This window comes from Caretta caretta, chromosome 3 (genome assembly GCF_965140235.1).
Source record: "Caretta caretta isolate rCarCar2 chromosome 3, rCarCar1.hap1, whole genome shotgun sequence".
Taxonomy (NCBI): domain Eukaryota; kingdom Metazoa; phylum Chordata; order Testudines; family Cheloniidae; genus Caretta; species Caretta caretta.
This window is the reverse complement of record NC_134208.1, coordinates 84,726,151-84,747,603: the sequence shown is the minus strand read 5'-3', so window position 1 is coordinate 84,747,603 and position 21,453 is coordinate 84,726,151. Positions and strand designations below refer to the sequence as shown.

The window sequence follows — 21,453 nt, the reverse complement described above, 5'->3', positions numbered from 1 at the left end:
TTGAGTCTTCCTGACTAGTGATTTCAATCATGATTTAAATCAAATCCACCCTGCCTGCTGTGCTCTTGCACCGGCCCCTTCATTCCCTAGGGAAGCCCACAAATATGTTTGGCACCAGGCTCACAAAAAATTAATCTGACCCTGGTTCTGTAGAAATTGCTCCTCCCCTTTTATCCCTCCCCGGATTAGCAGTCGCTGTTTTCTCAGGCTTTTCAAAAATTGGGGGAAAGCCAAGTGAGGCTATGTGGTAGGTGATTGAGCAGTAGCTTTTGGGATTGGGAATTGTCTATTTACAAAGGCTCTTCCCATGTCCTTTTGGCATCTTGTACATTTAATTGACTGTATGTGCCTAGAAAGCTATTTAGAAGTGCAATATATAAAAAATGTTAAGTAGATTCTATTTTTAAGAAAAAATAATATTGTTATGACAATAACATAAACAGAAAGTTTTCTTTCAATTATTTCTTAACTAGTGTCCTGACTATGATTTGTGCCAAAGACTCTCTGGGCAAAGACAGCATCCTGATGCAGGGCAGATATACCAGAAGAACCAGTGGGATCCTGAAATTCTTGATAAACGGAAGAAAAAGAAGGATCAACATAAAGGAGAAGATGAGGAAGAGGAAGAGGAGGAAGAGCAGGAAGAAGAAGATGAGGTAACTGATCTTAATCTACAGAAGAGCCTCTCTTTATTAGCAGCTGTCAAGGTTCCTCCCCCACTCTAACTCTAGGGTACAGATGTGGGGACCTGCATGGAAACCTCCTAAGCTTAGTTTTACCAGCTTAGGTTAAAACTTCCCCAAGGTACAAATTAATTTTATCCTTTGTCCTTGGAATATCCACTGCCACCACCAAACTCTAACTGGGTTTACTGGGAAACATAGTTTGGACACGTCTTTCCCCCCAAAATCCTCCCAACCCTTGCACCCCACTTCCTGGGAAAGGTTTGGCAAAAATCTTCACCAATTTGCATAGGTGACCACAGACCCAAACCCTTGGATCTGAGAACAATGAAAAAGCATTCCATTTTGTTACAAGAAGACTTTTAATAGAAATAGAAGTAAAGGAATCACCTCTGTAAAATCAGGATGGTAGATACCTTACAGGGTAATTAGATTCAGAACATAGAGAATCTCTCTAGGCAAAACCTTAAGTTACAAAAAAGACACACAGTCAGAAATAGTCATTCTATTCAGCACAGTTCTTTTCTCAGCCATTTAAAGAAATCATAATCTAACACATACCTAGCTAGATTACTTACTAAAAGTTCTAAGACTCCATTCCTGGTCTACCCCCGGCAAAAGCAGCATACAGACAGACACAGACCCTTTGTTTCTCTCCCTCCTCCCAGCTTTTGAAAGTATCTTGTCTCCTCATTGGTCATTTTGGTCAGGTGCCAGCAAGGTTACCTTTAGCTTCTTAACCCTTTACAGGTGAGAGGATTTTTCCTCTGGCCAGAAAGGATTTTAAAGGGGTTTACCCTTCCCTTTATATTTATGACACGCCCCCAAGTCTCAGCTAGGGTGAAACACTGGCTGGGATTTCTTCCTGGAGCTCTAGGAAAAACAGAGTTAATAAGACACATACATCTCTAAATATGCTACCAAGTACATAAAGACTAACAATATTTTCCACATCTCAAGGACGATTTTAACCAGTTGATTCTGGGAAACTTTCACGGGAGAGTGCATCAGCCACTTTGTTAGAAGCTCCTGAGATGTGTTGGATGTCGAAATCAAAATCTTGGAGAGCTAAACTCCACCGAAGAAGTTTTTTGTTATTTTCTTTGACTGTGTGAAGCCACTTCAGTGCAGCATGGTTGGTTTGCAGGTGGAAACGCCGTCCCCAAACATATGGGCGTAGCTTTTCCGGAGCGTAGACAATGGCGTAACATTCTTTTTCACTGACTGACCAGTTGCTTTCCCTCTCAGACAGTTTTTTGCTGAGAAACACTACAGGGTGGAATTCTTGATCAGGTCCTTTCTGCATTAAAACTGCTCCCACACCACGCTCGGACGCATCTGTAGTTACTAGGAACGGTTTGTCAAAGTCTGGGGCCCTTAGTACAGGGTCAGACATGAGTGTCGCTTTAAGCTTGTTAAAGGCCTTCTGACACTTTTCGGTCCACTGAACGGCATTTGGCTGTTTCTTTTTGGTTAGGTCTGTCAGTGGGGCGGCCATTTGGCTGTATTGCGGTACAAATAGTCTGTAATAACCGGCCAAGCCTAAGAAGGATTGAACCTGTTTCTTTGACTTTGGGACAGGCCACTTTTGAATAGCATCCACTTTGGCCTGTAGGGGGCTGATAGTTCCTTGACCCACCTGGTGTCCAAGGTAAGTCACTCTGTTTAGGCCTATTTGACGCTTCTTAGCCTTAACAGTTAGTCCTGCCTCCCTTATGCGCTCAAGGACTTTTTGTAGATGTTCCAGGTGGTCTGCCCAGGAATCTGAAAATATGGCCTCATCGTCAAGGTAGGCGACTGCATATTCTCCTAATCCCGCTAGGAGACCATCTACAAGTCTTTGGAAAGTGGTGGGTGCATTTCGCAGCCCGAAAGGGAGTACATTAAATTCATACAGCACGAGATGTGTGGTGAAGGCTGACCTTTCCTTGGCAGATTCATCTAGCGGTACCTGCCAGTACCCCTTGGTTAAGTCCAAGGTAGAGATGAACTGGGCCTGTCCCAGTTTCTCTAATAGTTCATCTGTGCGTGGCATTGGATAGTTGTCTGAGCGAGTTACAGCATTTAGCTTACGGAAGTCCACGCAAAAACTTATTTCCCCATCTGGTTTGGGAACTAGAACCACTGGAGATGCCCATGCACTTCCAGAGGGGCGGATTACACCCATCTGTAACATATCCTGGATCTCCCTTTCTATAGCAGTTTTAGCTTGAGGAGACACCCGGTAAGGTTGGACTCTAATTGGGTGAGCATTACCTGTGTCAATGGAGTGGTATGCCCGTTCAGTCCTGGGGTGGCTGAGAACATTGGCGCATACCTAGTGCACAGCTCCTTGATCGGCTGTCGCTGCATACACCCAAGGGTCATGGAGAGGTTCACCTCTTCCACACCACCAACACTTTTTTCCCTTCGTAGTAGATACCTTCAGGCCACTCAGCGTCATCTCCTCCCTGGGCTGTAAACTGACAAACCTTTAATTCTCTGGAATAAAAGGGCTTTAGAGAATTAATATGGTACACCTTAGGCTTTCGGTTTGAGGTGGGGAATGCTATGAGATAATTAACAGCTCCCAGGCGCTCCTGGACCGTGAATGGCCCTTCCCATGATGCTCCCATTTTATGGGCCTGGAGCGCCTTTAAGACCATGACCTGGTCCCCTACTTTGAAGGAACGTTCTCTGGCATGTTTATCATACCAGGTTTTTTGCTCTTTTTGAGCATCCTGTAAGTTTTCTTTAGCAAGGGCTAAAGAGGTTCGGAGGGTGTTTTGTAGGTTGGTTACAAAGTCCAGAATGTTAGTTCCTGGAGAAGGTATAAATCCCTCCCATTGCTGCTTCACCAACTGTAATGGCCCCTTAACCTCACGGCCATATACAAGTTCAAATGGGGAAAACCCTAAACTGGGGTGTGGTACAGCTCTGTAGGCAAAGAGCAACTGCTGCAACACTAGGTCCCAATCATTGGAGTGCTCATTTACGAATTTACGTATCATGGCCCCCAAAGTTCCATTAAACTTCTCCACCATGCCATTTGTTCGATGGTGGTAAGGAGTGGCAACCAAGTGATTTACCCCACGAGCTTCCCAAAGGTTTTCCATAGTTCCTACCAGGAAATTAGTCCCTGCATCTGTGAGGATGTCGGAGGGCCAACCTACCCTGGCAAAAATGTCTGCTTGTGCCTGGCACACACTTTTAGCCCTGGTGTTGCTTAGAGCTACTGCTTCCGGCCATCGGGTGGCAAAATCCATGAAAGTCAGTATGTACTGCTTTCCTCTGGGTGTCTTTTTCGGAAAAGGACCCAGAATATCCACAGCTACTCGCTGAAATGGAACTTCAATGATGGGGAGTGGCTGGAGAGGGGCTTTGACCTGGTCTTGGGGTTTTCCCACTCTTTGGCATACTTCACAAGACTGGACATAGGTAGAAACATCCTTGCCCATTCCCTCCCAGTGGAATGACCCCCCCAAACGGTCTTTGGTCCTGTTCACCCCAGCATGGCCACTATGGTGATCATGGGCTAAGCTCAAGAGCTTGGCCCGGTATTTAGTTGGAACTACCAAGTGTCTCTGAGGATGCCAGTCTTCCTGGTGTCCACCAGAAAGAGTTTCCTTGTATAAAAGTCCTCTTTCTACAACAAACCTGGATCGATTAGAAGAGCTGAGAGGCGGTGGGTTGCTCCGTGCCGCCGTCCAAGCTCTCTGGAGGCTTTCATCTGCTTCCTGTTCGGTCTGGAACTGTTCCCTTGAGGCTGGAGACGTCAGTTCCTCATTGGATTGTGGACCTATGCTTGGTCCCTCTGGAAGCGATGTAGGGGATGAGGCTGTTTCCGTTGACTGTGAACCGCTTTCCACTGGGACACTATGTTGGGGTTCAGGCTCCGGCTGAGCCTCTTGTGTAGGGTTATGGGCTGCTGCCGGTTCAGGTTCGGTGGGGCCTTCTGGTGTTGAGGTTGCAAGTACTGGATTCAGGGGTGGCAATGGGTCTGGTGTTGGTTGTTCCGCTGGTTCGGGTTCTGGGACTGGTTCTGTCTGGGTCTCTAGGACTGGATCCACTACTGCTGTTGCAGACATTGGCCTGGGGTCCGGGTCCATCACCTCTGACTGGGTCCTGATAGAAGTTTCCGGAACAGAACTAGGCCTCACAGCTTGTTTAGCCTGGCTGCGGGTGACCGTTCCCACCCTCTTGGCCTGCTTCACATGATTGGCCAAGTCTTCCCCCAACAGCATGGGGATGGGATAATCATCATAGACTGCAAAAGTTCACGTTCCTGACCAGCCCTGGTACTGGACAGGCAACTTGGCTGTAGGCAAATTGAAAGAGCTGGACTTGAAGGGTTGAATTGTCACTTGGATCTCTGGGTTGATTAAATTGGGGTCCACTAAGGAAGCATGGATAGCTGACACTTGTGCTCTGGTGTCCCTCCACGCGGTGACCTTCTTCCCGCCCACACTCACAATTTGCCTCTGCTCCAACGGTATCTGGGAGGTATCTGGGCCTGCAGACCTCTGGTGTGATTCCGGTGCAATGAACTGTAATCTGTTGAGGTTCTTGGGGCAGTTGGCCTTCACATGCCCCAGCTCGTTACATTTAAAACATCATCCAGCTGACGGGTCACTGGGGCGAGGTGGGTTGCTGGAGAACGTAGTTTGGACACGTCTTTTCCCCCCAAAATCCTCCCAACCCTTGCACCCCACTTCCTGGGAAAGGTTTGGTAAAAATCCTCACCCATTTGCATAGGTGACCACAGACCCAAACCCTTGGATCCGAGAACAGTGAAAAAGCATTCAGTTTTCTTACAAGAAGACTTTTAATAGAAATAGAAGTAAATAGAAGTAAAGGAATCACCTCTGTAAAATCAGGATGGTAGATACCTTACAGGGTAATTAGATTCAAAACAGAGAGAATCCCTCTAGGCAAAACCTTAAGTTACAAAAAAGACGCACAGACAGAAATAGTCATTCTATTCAGCACAGCTATTTTCTCAGCCATTTAAAGAAATCATAATCTAACACATACCTAGCTAGATTACTCACTAAAAGTTCTAAGACTCCATTCCTGTTCAATCCCCAGCAAAAGCAGCATATAGACAGACACAGACCCTTTACTTTTTTCCCTCCTCCCAGCTTTTGAAAGTATCTTGTCTCCTCATTGGTCATTTTGGTCAGGTGCCAGCGAGGTTACCTTTAGCTTCTTAACCCTTTACAGGTGAGAGGATTTTTCCTCTTGCCAGAAGGGATTTTAAAGGGGTTTACCCTTCCCTTTATATTTATGACAGCAGCCATGTCAGAAAAAGAACAAAGCTCATGTACATTTAAAAATGTACTAAAAACCTCAACTGTTACTCTGAATGCATTTTGTTCAACCCTGTTTTTGTAATCAATTTCTGTTCTGCTTTCAGAGAGGTACTATAGTATTTAAACAAAATTGTAATACTCATTCAGTAAAATTATTTTGTAGTACTGATAAGATTTCAGCTTGTTTACCAGTTTTGACATTGGACTACCACAAAAATACAGTAGAATCTCAGAGTTATGAACACCTCAGGAATGAAGGTTGTTTGTAACTCTGAAATGTTCATAACTCTGAATAAAATGTTATGGTTGACCTTTCAAACCTTTACAACTGAATATTGACTTAATACAGCTTTGAAAGTTTTCTATGCAGAAGGAAAATGCTGCTTTTAACCATCTTAATTTAAATGAAACAAGCACAGAAACAGTTTCCTTACCTTATCAAATTTTTTTTAAAACTTTTCCTTTATTTTTTTAGTAGTTTACATTTAACACAGTACTGTACTGAGTTTTTTGGTCTCTGCTGCTGCCTGATTGCGTACTTCTGGTTCCAAATGATGTGTGTGGTTGACCAGTCAGTTCATAACTCTGGTGTTTGTAACTCTGAGGTTCTCCTGTACTGTGAGATATCTTTTAGTTGGACTAACTTCTAATGACAGGTTTCAGAGGAACAGCCGTGTTAGTCTGTATTCGCAAAAAGAAAAGGAGTACTTGTGGCACCTTAGAGACTAACCAATTTATTTGAGCATGAGCTTTCGTGAGCTACAGCTCACTTCATCACTTCAGCTGTAGCTCACGAAAGCTCATGCTCAAATAAATTGGTTAGTCTCTAAGGTGCCACAAGTACTCCTTAACTTCTAATGGTGACTGCATAGTTCAAAATCTTGTCTCTGAGTTTCTGGTCTGGACTCTATGTATCTCGAAAGCTTGTCTTGTCTCACTAATATCCTGGGGCCAGCACAGCTACAATGCCACTGCAAATAAAAATACTGTAACTTTTTTTTAACAAGATCTTAATTTCTTTCACCTCCAGAGTGAGTCATCTTGGCATTAATTAAAACACAATAAAAATAGTTTAGCAGTTTTATTGGAAGGGGGGAAAAGCTAAAAATAATATTTCAGGTCTGCATAAAATATCAACTGATTATGTACAGCTAATCAAAAGTAAATTATGAGCACTTACAAAATATGTATAATCAATAAAATACATGCTAATCTTTGATAGGTTGTACCTCTAGAGTACCCTGGGGGTGAGAGTGGGCACCTTTCTTGTCACAGATGTCCTTCTATGGCTGTATAGCTGGTTTAGAGTACAGAGTGTGGTCCTCCCCCCATAAGTCTTAAGGGGGTGGTAACCCGCACTTCTAGGCACAAAGCAGTCCAGAAAATGGTAAGGGCAAACCAAACAACAGTGCATCCCACAAAATAGTCCAGGCTTACCCAGTGGTCCCCTGTAAGGTCAGAGGACAGTAGTCTCTGAGGGGGGTCTGAACCTTTAACCCCTTGTGTCCAAAGAACCTAGGCTATGCACCCAGGGTTCTAAACAAAAAGGGAAAACAAAGTAAAGAAGATCCCTCTAATCCTTCAGCGGGTCCAGGTGGCAGAGGCTCTTCAGCTGTCCTACTTGTCAGTGAGGCTAGAGAGCTCTAGCTCTGTTTACCTTTTAGTGCCACCATGTACTTTGTTTTTTGGCACAGCAGCCTCATTATATGAAGCTATGACTGCCACTTTCTTCATTCATTTTTAGCCAAGTTTTTTCTTATATCCTTTCACTCCGTCCAGTATCCATAAGGAAATGCAGTGAGGCTTCCCCCCCCACACACACTGTTCCATTTCTATGACTTTTTAATTAGTCATTAAGGGCAAAATCTTTGCCAAGCTGACTCACTTTTTCTCAGAGAAACTTTCTTTCCAAAGATTATTGCCCACAATACCATAGAACATGATCAACAGTTTTTTGGTTTTGCACATATTACATAGCCTATCATTTTAGTAAGTTTAACTTATATTTGGCACAATGACCTCTTAACACTGTAAAAATGACTACTTCACTTTTTCTGTCATGACTGTGGAGTATAATATCTTCAGTTTTCGATCATACGTCATAGAACCTTTGTTCTTTTGTTTCCTTAGTCCATAATTCTTGCCATTCCTTTGCAAGCTCCTTCATGACCATACTTTTAAATTCTTGTCTACTCAAGACAGGGCTGGATTTAGGGGCAGGCAACCCAGGCAACCACCTGGGATGGTAAGCTTGGAGGGGCGCTGGGCTCAAGGTTTTATTTTTGTTGTTAGCAACAAAAGGGAAAATAGAATGTTTGAAGGAAAATGTTTCAGGTACGCCATATGTGGATTCATTTTTTCACTAAACTAGAATATTCTGGATATTGTAGAATCTTATGGAATCTTCCAGATTTTCTGGGAAGTACATTTTCCTTAAACCTCCTAGAATGTTGTCAGTCATGCCCTGTACATTTCTGTTATTCTTAAAATTAAAAAGTTTCCATAAGCTTAGAGGAAACATTTTTATTTGCTTATATATGGCATGAATAAATACAGATTTTCGGATCCTAGTGTGCAAATGTATTATCTTATATGACAGGGATAAATCATGCATGCAAATCGTGCATCAAAGTTGTGAAATGGGCTACAAATGCTATGAAAATCAGGCATTCAAAAGTTTAACAAATGGAGGGGGGGCACTGAAGACTCTTCTTGCCTGGGGCGCCATTTAGTCTAGGGCCAGCCCTGACCCAAGGGTAACATTCATCTCCTCTTTTTGTAAGCCATGTTTTGCTTTTTTGTCCTTCATCTCATTTCAACATGTGCCAGAATCCTTGCTATTGTTACACCGATACCAGCTTGCATTATTTCAATAGTTAGGAATATTATTTCACTTATTATGTCATTTCTACTTTCTGAAGTCCCTGTTCTGAATGTCATTATGCCTGACAAGGAAACAGATAAAATTAGAGCTACAGTTGGTTGAACATCTGTTATCCAGGCTAGTGCCAACATAATCCCCATTAGTTCAGACGTGAGAATGGTCACATATTCAATAGCCTTTTAGATTTCTGGATTCCAAGACTAGAAAACAGAAAGCTGTTCCCACTCTTCCCCTGCTGTCATTTTTTTGATCCATTTGTATAGACTTTGTAAAACTGGCCCCATTTTTCATAAATTAAAAAATGCCATTGGTCATAATGTGTGGATTTTTCCTTCAGTTTTTTTGTACAGTTCCAAATCCACAAATGGGGAATAACCTGTCCAGCTGTAACATGATTTCCCATGACTACAAATTTTTAGTTCTCTCAATTTTTTCTTTTTACATATCTCCTTTACCCATTTTTTGACCCTGGTGTAGTATGAGGTAGTCTGTGGCAATCCATATAATTTTATCTACTAAACGTCCAGCAATCTTCATAAATCTGTTGTGTACTTCTGATTTCATGATTCCCTTTTACCTTTGTCCAAAAGGTTACAGCTAATAGTTTCATCCTTAAATTTACAGGTGCTTCTCCAGTGGCTATGTTTAGCACACATACTGATATTGCTGTCATTGTGCCACATGCCAATCACACAGCTTGGGCCCGCAGCAGTTCCAAGTTTCTAACACTTGTTTTTGAGGCTGAACCAAAAAACTTGGCATCTGTCATCTACAACTAATCTTATCAATGCTCTATACAGCATAATCAATACCTTCTTATCTGTATCTGTATCCCATGTATTCAAGCTACCCTTTTAAATAAGTTCATTCTTACTTTTACACTTTTAATTCTGTGTGACTTTTCCAAGTCAATTTATTACCAAACACTACTCCTAGGAACATAAACTTTTCAACTATCTGAATTTTTTCACCATAAATAAATGTCAGTCCCAATCTTCCTTAATTTTCATCATGGTTAAAAATATTTCTGTTTCTGCAAGAGAGAATTTAAATCCCCAATCATTTCCCCACTTGGAATTTCTCTGGAGTGCCTCATTTGTCTTTTATGCTGTTCATTTGTCTGGAGTGCCTTAAGTCTTTTATGCTTAGTCCAGATAGCACAGTCGTTTGCGAAAAGGGAAATATTGTTCCCATCTGCACACTTTCCAGTAGGCCATTTATCATAATGGAAAACAAAGTAGGACTAATAATACTCCCTTGTGGAGTTCCATTTTTAAGTTGTAGGTTTTTGATAAAGCTGTTCTTATTTTGACTTGTATAGTTCTGTCACTTAAAAAAGCCCTTATCATTCCACAGCAGTCTCCCTTTTATTTTAGTTTTATAGCTAGTTTATATAGGAGGCCTTCCCTCCACAGCTTTTTTAATGTCCAGGAAGACTGTTATAAAGTTCTTAGTCCTTAGGCTTTTGTGAACCTCTGTTTCTAGTCCCACAATATGGTCAACAGTGCATCTTCCTTTTCTGAAACTACTTTGTACCTCCGTTGTAATATTTTTTTTTTCTCTCCAAGTATTCTATTAGTCTTACTTTTATCATTTTTCCATGATTTTCGCCACACACTTGATGTGAGGGCAAAAAGCCTATAAGCTTCAGGTCTTATATGTAATTGGTATAACCAATGCTTGTTTCCAGTCTATTGACAGCAGTCCTTTTTCCTATATATCATTATATGACTGCAATAGAATTTTTAGACTTCCTTTTGACAATGGTTGAAGCATTTCATTACTTATATTACCTTTACCCAGAGCTGTATTTTTCCTTATTCTAATGGCTGCAATAAGCTCCTGCATATTAACATTTTTGTTTAGCATATCATCAATATATTCTCTCCAGCCATTTAATAGTTCACAGTTATCCTCAGTAAACTTCCTTCTTTCCCACAAAACTCATTGTTTTGATTCATATCACTACTGACCTTTTGGAATTCTTTTGCTAAAATGTCTGCCTTTCCTAGTTGAAGACCTCAGTTTCATTATTTACAATAAGCCCAGGTATAAATTTACTTTTACTTTGAATTCCATTCATTTTTTTAATTTGCCTGTATATTTCAGAAAGCTTTGAATCTTTGTTCCCACAGACATTTCTCCAACTTTTTTTTGTCTTTTTGATAATCCTTCGTGCCACTGCCTTATATCTTTTATAATTCATTAAGTCTTTACTATTAATTGTGTGTTTTACTTGCTTCTATACCTTGTTTCTTTGCTTGATTGCTAATTTACAATCCTCATTCCACCCGGGAACCATATTTCTAAGTCAGGGACAATGATGTTTTATAGATGGCCTGTTGCTGAAATTTTTTATTATGTTATAGAATTCATTATGTTGACACTTGTACAATCACTGCATAAATATTCATCACATTTAATCTTGAAAAGACCGCAGTCAGCTTTTCAAAACTTTCAACTAGGAACACTTTGTGTTTTTGACATCTCTTCAGCTTTGGTCCTCAGTATATGTAGGGAAGTGATCACTTCCCATTCTGTCTTCTTTGTAAGTTTCACAACTGCATTTACTATCTATATTGTTTGTTGCAATTCCTAGATCCAAAACAGAAAAGGATCTGTCCACTGATTAAATCTAGCATGTACTTCTGTATTTAATATTACCAGGTTATGAATATCAATAAAGTGTTCTAAGCATTTACTGTTCGTCAGTTTTCTTACTTCCCCGTAGCTCATTATGACCATTAAAGTCTTTGCAAATTATCAATGGGTTTTTGATGTTAACTAATTTTTCTAGTTCTAAAATAATTCATTTTTACATGGCTTATAAACATTTTAAATCCATATGTGTTTTTGTTCTGCACGGGAATTGCAATAGCATCAAAACTTAGTTTCTGCACATCCATTTCAACTTAACTAAGTTCCTTTTTTATATGTATACAGATCTTCTCCCCTTCTTCTGGTAGCCTCTGGGGTATATCCAAATGCCCTCCCTCCCCCGAGTACTACTTGGCCTGCCAGGAGGGAGGGAGAAGGACTCCCTCCTCCCACTGCGCCACAGCCAATGGGAGCTGCAGGGGCAATGCCTGTGGGTTGGGGAAGCACGTAGAGCCACCTGCTTGTGCCTCCGCTTAGGAGCCGGAGGGACATGTTGCCGCTTCCTGGGAGCTGCCTGAGGTATGCGCCACCCAGAGCATGCACCCCCTCCCGTGCCCCAATGCCCCAGCCCTGAGCGCCCCCCCCCGCCTCGCACTCTGAACCTCTTGGTCCCAGCCTGGAGCCCCCTGCTGCACCCCAAACCCCTCCCCCCCCACACACAAACACCAACCCCCTGCTTCAGCCTGGAGCCCCCTCCTGCACCCTTAACCTCTCATTTCTGGCCCCACCCCAGAGCCCACACCCCCAGCCAGAGCCCTCACTCCCACACATACCCCAACCCTCTGTCTCAGCACAGAGCCCCTCCCACACTCTGAACACCTTGGCCCCAGCCCGGAGCCCCCTCCTGCACCCCAAACCCTTCATCCCCGGCCCCACCCTAGAGACTGCACCACCAGCCGGAGCCCTCACCCACTTCCACCCCCCCAACCCCTGCCCTAGACCAGAGCCCCCTCCTGAACCCCTCATTTCTGGCCCCACTCCAGACCCCACACCCCCAGCTGAAGCTCTCACCCCCTGCCCCAGCCCAGTGAAAATGAGTGAGTGAGGGTGGGGGAGAGCAAGCAACAGAGGGAGAGGGGATGGATTGATCAGGGGTGGGGCCTTGGAGAAGGGACGGGGCATCTGGTAAGGGGGCAGGGCAAGGGTGTTCAGTTTTGTGTTTTTAGAAATTTGGCAACCCTACACTTGGCCCCTGTCCCTGGCAGCCAGGCCCAGGCAGGGAGCGGAAGGGGTGGGACCAGCCATTTCTCATGCTGGCTGCTTTGGGTTCCTACTCCGTGCAGTGTGGCAGCTGCCTGAGAGAGAGCCTGGCTGGGGTGGCACCCCAGCCCCTGCTCCCTGCCCAGGTCCAACTTCTGGGAACAGGCCAAGCGACCCAGAAACGTGCCAGGGGAGGGCTCCAACTTACTTGGTCCCTGTCCCCAGCAGCTGGGCCCGGGCAGGGAGCAGAGGGGATGGGGCAGGCTGCCGCCCTAGCCAGGCTCTCCCTCAAGCAGCCTCTGCGCTGCACACAGCAGTGACCCTGAGCAGTCAGCTTTAGCCATATGAGAAGCAGCTCCATCCTACTCCCTGCCCGGGCCTGGCTGCCAGGGAAAGCAGCCAAACATGCCAGAAGGGAGGAGGTACAATGGGAGAAGGACAGAGCTCTGCCCCACAGTTAACTCTGGTGGGCAGGGGAGACTCCAGGCTGGGCGCAGGGCAGGGGGGATTGCTGGGGAGAGGAGACATGGGGCGGTCACATGTCCTCCCTTTTAGATTGTGTTTCCCCATATTAGCCCTGTTTCTTGCACACATAATCAGGCTTTTCTTCATTTCAAAGATGACTTTCTTAAATTCCTGATCATGCATTATTAAACGCTGCACATTCCAGCTAAGGGTTATATAAGCTGCATTTTTGCCTACATTTAAAATCTCATGAATGCAGTCTGTCAAGAGGTTGTCTATCGTTAGCAAAAGCAGCAGAAAAATATCTGATTTTAATCCTTTCAGTTTTTTCCCCATCTGCAAGATGCAGTTAATAAACTTCTCTTTAGCACAAGATACATCATCTCCCATTCCCCTCAGATTCTCCTTCCTGACCAGAGATGTGTTCTGTTGCTCTTGTACATCTTGTCTCTTACTTGTGTATTTTTCTTTTTCTGTTTTCTGCAGTGGGACTCATTGGTAGCCTCTACAGATGATACTTCTTGGAAATTTTTTTTTTTTTTATTTCTCTAGCTCATTCTGCACATCCTTTATAAGCTGTACTGTGAATCCCCACCATTGCTGCATTTATGTTCTATTCCTTCTACATTGTTCTCATATGAGTGATTTCTTCCATGTATGCTGTACCTCATTGTTTTCTTACAAATAGTTGCTGCACATCCAAACTTTTGACAATTATAACACCTCACAGGAGTTGGGAGGAGTCTGTTTAACCCAGAAAGATGGATTCCCCATTTGGATCCTATCCAAAGTGTCCCGCCTTCAGATGTTATGTGTAAGCAGTAGATGGCTGGTTTTCACCCTCTCTTATGAAAGTAGCTGTTTAACAAATGATCATTTCTCTTTGCCTATACTCTTTTGATATCATCCTCAGACAATCCTAACAGCACTCCATACATAACCCCTCTTGCTTCCATCAGGAATTTAGGCAGTTGACAAGTATCTCTCATTTTTCTTAAGGTTACAGTTTTAAGAAGTTTTTCAGCTTGCTCCTTAAGTGGACATTCTATCAATAGATCTCCATCATGCATTTTTTTAGCTCTTTGTACATAACCAACACTTCACATGCTCCATTCCACCATTTTCAGGGGGTTATCATCATCTATTTTCACATTTTCTATAACTGATTTGACAATATGAAAGGTTGACTTTTACCTTGTTTTTGTTTTTCATGTCTATGTATTCAATCTTCAAAACCTGATATATCTAATCTTTTTTCCTCTTTCTGGATCTGAGACCATTCCTCATCTGCTATTTTTCCTCAGCCTCCATTGTCAGTTTCAACATTCAGCCTTGTTGCAGCTGGGGTCCAGCCTTAGACCTCCACTCCAACTGTTCCTACAATCCAGCCTCACCATGTTCAGGCAGATACCAGCACTCAGCCCCAACCCAATCTTCAGCCAGCAGCCTGCCTCCAGCTACCTCAGTCCCAGAATGCATCACCTCCAAATTCCAGCCAGCTCAGCACCAGCCCCATAGTCTGTCTCAACCTCAAGCCTCAGCCAGCCTGCCACCATGTACGGGGCTTAGATCCTCTCTTTTAAAGAGCTGCCCCTCTCCAGGTTTGACAGGCCTTACAGGTGCTCAGAGTTCATGCTAATTGTGCCCAGTGAAGCTCTTTAGCTCCTTCTTGACTGCGGTGAGATATTGTCCCACCGCAGTCTTTCTGAAGGCTTAATTTGAGAGCTAATTTTCACTCTATATGTATAAAAATATAAGTTGCTACAAAATCGTGTGTGTGTGTGTGTTTAGCTAATGAAACAAATACTCACTAATAAGGTCAGCCTTGTTTTGTATGCCTTTTGGTTATTAATGAAAAATTAACAAAATATTTTTATCATAATAGCTAGAAAATACACAAAATTCTGCATGGATGAGAGCTTTGTGTAACTGAGTCCAGCTGTTTACATCTTTAGTTCCTGCACACCTTTAATAAGTTTCTAGACTCTAATGAAATGCAAATATTAAATAATAGTTATATAACTGGACATGCATTTTAAGTCCTTTGCTGGCTTGGGGGCTTGGCAGATTGTACTTTACTTTGTTCTTCACTATTTATAGTATTATTTATTTCATGCCACAGATGTACAAGGTGCATTACAGATGTAAAATGTGACAAGGTTCCTACTTCAAGAAGCTTGCAATTTAATATATACAGATAGCTTAATGAGTAAAGATTAAATCAATGCAAGTGGAAAGGGGATTAAAGGGTGACAAAAAAGGGAAGAGGAAAAATATACCTGGGGACCATTTTGAATTTATTTTTGACAGGGCTTCAAACATTTATCTGACACCTATCAAGATGAAAAATATCTGTGCTGACATGCTCCCAGGCCATGACAGTGAAGTTTAAAGAAATAAAATAGTTATTTATTGTGCCCTGTATTTAGTTGTTAAAATATTGACACTCAACTTTGTTTAAATTTTTTTTAAAAGCATAACTTATTACATCCCTTTCACTGAAGTTTCTCTCCTTTTTCCTCTTCCTTGCTTCACTCCACTATTTCTTTTTGTGGTCTATCTTTTCCTATATTTTCTACAAGGTCTGTTTTCTCTTTTCCTTTGTTCTTCCTCCTGCCCCTTGTCTTTTCACTTCATGATGTTCTCTTCTCTAGCTCCTCAGTATTTTCCAATTTCATTCCTCCTCTCATTTACTTTTCCCTTCTCTTACTACCATACTTTCTTTTTTAACGTATCCCATCAATAAATATTAGCTAACATGTTGATTAAAATATCCTTCTTCCTAGTCTGGACAAGGCCTTAGGGAGATAGTACAACATTTGTAAAGGTGAAAATATCATCTAGATATTTGTAGAAGATACTAAAGGCTGAATGCTCAGGTGCAGCAAAGGAGTGTGCCATACACCTTGGGGGAGGAGAAGCAAACAGATTTATGTCCTCTCCCCGCACCTCATCCTGGGGACCAGTTCATTCCCTTTTCCCCTGGGATGCCTTTAAATTGCACTGCCTTATAATGTTGGCCAGAGGTGTCTAGAGCTCCTCCCATCCCCAGGAAACCCGCTTACCAAGTTAGCTGGTGGATCACTATCAGCCAGGGGAATCCTCAGAGGGCTCCTTAAACTACTATGCCACACACACGAAGAGTAGTAGGGTCCTAACTATTGTCTTTTTTATCTAGACAGGCTTTGGTTAAGTACATTTATTATTACAGGGCCTGAAATAAAGTATTTCTTTTCTTTAGGCAGCAGCAGATACAATCATGTTGTCAGATATTTTGCCTCATTTGGTGCAGAGGCCTGAAGATTTTTTGGAAAATTCAGAAGCCAGGGTTAATCTGTATAAGGATACCATGCTACATCCTCTAGAGGTAAGAGCAGCACAAAGTAATATTGTTGTATACACCAGAAGATCATTTTTTAACATTTGTGTTTCTATAATTTATATGCAGTCTGGGTATCTTGAGTTTATTTTGCAAAGATGAACCTAACCCACAATCTGACCCCCCTCCTCAGAATTTTGAGGTTCAGATTAAAAAGCTCAGGATACAAGACAGTTCACAGTTGTTTCTAGTGTCAAATCAAAGTCCTGTACCATCTTTTAGTTTGGATGGGGCTTAAAAACTGAGAACTACACTGTCATGTACTTCTATACCAGATGTCGACTGGCTACAGATCTTGCTTATACACACCCGCTGTGTTCATCATAAAATCCAGATAAGATTAGCTTTACATAAGGTCTTTTACTATTCTGCCTATTGGAGGCACTGTGAGTATAATGCAGTTTAACATTCCATTACATCTCCCCCTTTAATTTCTACTTTCCTACCACTTACACTATTGTGCTATCTTTGAAGTTCAGTACATATCCATCTGTTAAGTGTCTCTGAATCACTTGTTGGTGTTTATCTGTAACTCAGAAGATTAAGGAATGGATCTTCCTACTATAGGATTTTCTGTATAGCTCTCTCAATCTTTCCATTCACTTGTGGGTAATGTGGGCTGCTAGTAATAGGCTCAAAATAATATTTAGTTCAGAATGACAAATTCTGCTACAGTGAATTGTGGTCTGTTGTCCATCACTAACTGTTCTGGAATACTGAAGTGAGCAAAAGTGTACTTCAGTTTTTTGATAACATAGCAACATGTCCCGTCTTTCCAGTACATTATTTCTATATACCCATGTAATGGACTGGGCCTCACCACTGTGGCATCTCCTACTGGACATTCTGGGAATTAGCTTGAGTCCTTCCTCAGGGTGCCCTCCTCCGGTGGTGTCTCACTCGCCATTACTCCTACTTTGCTGTCTCCAGCACTCTGTGACTCGCGTCTCTCCTCAAACCTCAGCATTCTCTTCTGGGCTGTGCCCCACTCCACTGTCTGTCCCCTCTTTTGGGGGAACAGGCAGTCTGTAGTCCAGCCACTCACCTCAGTGGCCTGCTGCAGTCCCCAGTCTAGTCCCTTGCTCCAGGGGCAAACTGCAGTCTGTGTTGGCCACTTCCCTCAGGGCAAGTAGAGGGCAAAGAAAGAGGGAGGGACCCAGGTCCACCCACTACTCAGCATCCCGACCCAGGGACCCTGTAGCTGGTAGCCACTCGCTGCCCCTCCTCCAACTCCTCTGCTGCCTCTTTTCCCTGGGCCACTTCCCCCACAGCCCTAGCACCTTATCTGCCCTTCCTCCAGGGCCTCAGTCTGGGATCGGATCGGATCGGATCGGATCGGATGCTCTGCTCCTAGACAGTCAGTCCTTCTCCCTAGCAAGCCAGGGAGAGACTACCCTCTGCTCTGTTGAGCCGCCCTTTATATATGCCCCCTGCTAGCCCTGATTGGCCGCTGCAAAAAGCCACCTCCCAATTGGCTCACTTAGTGAGCCCTCCTTTAATTGGAGGGTTCTGCGCAGGCTCCCTCTGGCCTACTCTAACTCCTGCTCTTCATGGTGTGGGGCAACTGCCCCACTACAGCCTGGAAAAATAGTCCACTACGATCAGGCATGTCTTTTGAATTCACATAAATCTGAAGCTAGTCTCTTCCAAGGTTTTGCAGGTAGGGGTGTTTGTACACTGTATTGTTCAGCATTGTCTCTTAAGTTGATTTGTACTGGATCTCCTTTCAAAAGTCTAATATTATCAAATCTTCTCTCAAGCTCCTCCACCTTTTTCACTAGGTCCATCATGGCTGCCATGCTGCAGCTGGGAAGGTCACTGGTCTTTGATCCTTTGATCACATACCTCTGAATGCAAAACTTCTGTCTTTATAAGTTTCTGTGGTGAATTGGCCCAGGAGGTTCAGAATAACTCCAAGATTCGTCAGAGCTGTGTCAGGCAACTTCAGCTCTGGAAGGGATTGAAGGTGATTGTAAGTTCCTTCTGTGATGACTGTGATGTCAGTTCCTGAGTCAATTTTAAAGTCAATAGCTTTGCCATGAATATTCAGTTTCACTCTCCAGGCAGGGTGTATGTCATTGCAAGTGATAGATCCCAGAAACAATGGCTCTTGCTTGTCTGTCATACGAGTCAATTCCCCACCTGCTTTTATGTGGCAAACAGCTGCAAAATGTCCATATTTTATGCATTTCTGACATTGTGTCTTTGGTTGGACATGTATCATCATATGACTTTTTCCACACCTTGTGCCTGCAGGCTAGAATTTGTTCCTCTTCGCCTGAGAGCTCCTTGCCTCAGAGGTTTTATGCTAGTGACGTTTAACACTCAATTGTCTCTTTACAGTTTCTAAGCTAGTTTCAGGTTTTTCAAGTTGCTTTAGGTTTTGCTGTCTCACCAGCTCAGACTTCTTTGCTCTCTGTATAGTTGTGCCTAGTGTTAAATCTCTCTTCAGTTATAGCTACTGTGAAATATTTTTATCTGTTAACCCAGTAACCAGCCTGTCTCTGATATTTTCATTTTTTGCATTTCCACAGTTTTCAACAAATGTATGCAGATCTCTTATAAAACATTCAACATTTCCCACTGGCTCTCAAATTCTCTGATGGAACACACTCTTTCATAAGCCACATTTCTCTGTGGTAGAAATCATACATCAAACACAGCCAGAACGCTTTCACAGTCATCTTTGTGACTGTCTTCAGTAAAGTCAAAGGATTTAAATATATGCTCTGCTTGCTTCCCCATAGCATGAATTAAAGAAGATACCTGTATATCATTAGTTTCCTTGTGGAGCTTGGGAGTTGTGAGAAATCTGGCAAAATATTGTTTCCAGTCAGTCCATTCTGAACGTTTGTCAAAGCTAAAGTGCTCTGGGGCACTGAAGAGTGACATGTTGATGAGATCCTGCAGTCTTTGTTGCTTTGTTCCTTCTGTGTGCAACCTTTATTGCTGTTTTCCTTCTGTTTCTGTTCTTAGTTTACTTTTGACACCATGTCATGTACTTCTGTACCTGAGATGGACTGGCTACATAGCTTGCTTATGCACATCAGATGTGCTCAGCATAAGATCATTTAATACACTGCCAGGTATGGCTAAGATTAACTTTAAAAAAAGTATTTTACACCTGGTCCACCTAGTGGCATAACAGTATAATACAGTTTAATATTCCATTAGATACACTAATGTTATTCTAATGTTATTTCTATAATTCCAGATAGGGACGTATGTGAAGTACAGCTACCCTCACTATTGAAGAGGCCCCTGCAGCACTCAGTCTCCAATAGGCTTCGCTTCTCTTCTCTCTGCTACCTTCTTCCTCACAGTTCCCAACAGATCTTCCTCTTCCTGTTTCATTGTTGTTGCCCTGGAAGTCATTGGAAACATATTGACTGGGCCATTCTTTGGTTGGAGTTGTGTGTTTCTGTGGCGGTCACATGCAGAAAGTCAGGAGAGAGCCAGAAAAGCAGTGTCAGTTTGGCCCTGAGAGGAATCCAAGTGAAAGAGTTTCTTTTGGGGAGAGTAGTGGCTGGAAAGTTAGGCATGGAAATTGTGAGCAAGGAAACTGACTCCTCTTGTTTGTTTCTACTGTGTTCAGGGAAACAGGACTTTGTATACCTTCTTTGTAAATAAATACGATTGCATCAAAGAAACACCTGACTCTATGATCAGTTTATCTTCCTAATGGAAACAACCTGGCAACGCCTCAAATATTGACCAACTAGTCTGGTCAAGGGGCAACGATATTTTGCAGTTAGAACTTGACAAATGTTGTTTATCTATGCCTCACAACATCCCTATGAAGTAGATAAACATAATTATCCCCATTTTCCAGATTAGGAAACTGAGGCTAAGAAAGGTAAATCATTCAAGTTCCCATAGAAATTCAGTGTCAGGACCAGGTTTCGCACTCCAGTCTCCAGGCAATGAGGTCTATGACTCATCTGATAAACTTAAGGACAGTTAGGACTCTCACCCTTGCCAGCCTAGACTATTATGGGCGGAAAGTCATATCAGAGACTATTAGGAGTTGAAGGTCATATTGTCTTTAAGCTTAATTTCTTTAGATATTTAAAAATATGCTGGGCTTGATCTATGATTTTTTATTTGATCTATGGCCTCTCTGTAACTATAATTTTGAAATTCTCATGTCATTTAATTTTCACTATTAAAATAGAAGCTCCTTTCCAGATGCCTTTGGATTGATACCCATGACTTTTAGTCATGCAGTCTAAATGCTGTTTGTTTTTAATCTATGGACTGAATCCTACTGCCATGGGAATTCATGTGAGTTTTGCCATTGACTTCAATGGGAACAGGATCAGACCCAATGTCATTAATTGGTTGGTTATACTCAATTAAGGGGTGTATGTGCGTCTTTTTTCTTAAACATACAGGATATGATGGCCGAGCACGATTCTCAGTATCTTATTGAACTGGATGGAAATAAGCACCCTAATGAGCTCTTTTCAGTAAGTATGCTGCACATAAACTAAGACAATTTACACTAGAAAATTATATACCTATCATCTCTATTAAGATGATATTGGCAACATTATTGCTCTATAACTCATGATGCTATTGCTAGAAAATATCTTCTTTTGGATGCCTGTTCCACTTGTTACTACCAAGAGAAATCTGATTATGCTTACTAAACATTCCATATCTTCGCAACAAGCCATATCATGTTGCATCAGGTTATCATCGGCATCATTTAATATAATTTGTTAAATTGACAAACACCATTATTAGCATGGATGAAGATATAAAGGCATTTACATTATACTCTTGATTATCCAGATAGCCTGGGGGGGATATAGATTTTATTTGGATAATTGAGAGTTTGGATAATGGAGAAGGCAGGAATCATTCAGTAGCAGATGGGCCTGCCCCACA

General features: G+C 42.5%; 1 protein-coding gene across 6 annotated transcripts in view; it reads left to right on the top strand.

Moving 5' to 3' along the window:
- Window positions 1–21,453, top strand: part of AK9 (adenylate kinase 9) — a 241,372-nt gene that overhangs the window by 38,497 nt on the left and 181,422 nt on the right. For all 6 annotated transcript variants that reach the window (XR_012667633.1, XM_048844821.2, XM_075126637.1 and 3 more), the window contains 3 exons: window positions 474–656; window positions 16,423–16,548; window positions 20,955–21,029. Coding sequence is in view for 5 of the 6 variants with exons in the window: in XM_048844821.2 (XP_048700778.2) it covers window positions 474–656; window positions 16,423–16,548; window positions 20,955–21,029 (384 nt within the window). In the remaining variant the exon portion in view is untranslated. The remainder of the gene's footprint in view (window positions 1–473; window positions 657–16,422; window positions 16,549–20,954; window positions 21,030–21,453) is intronic.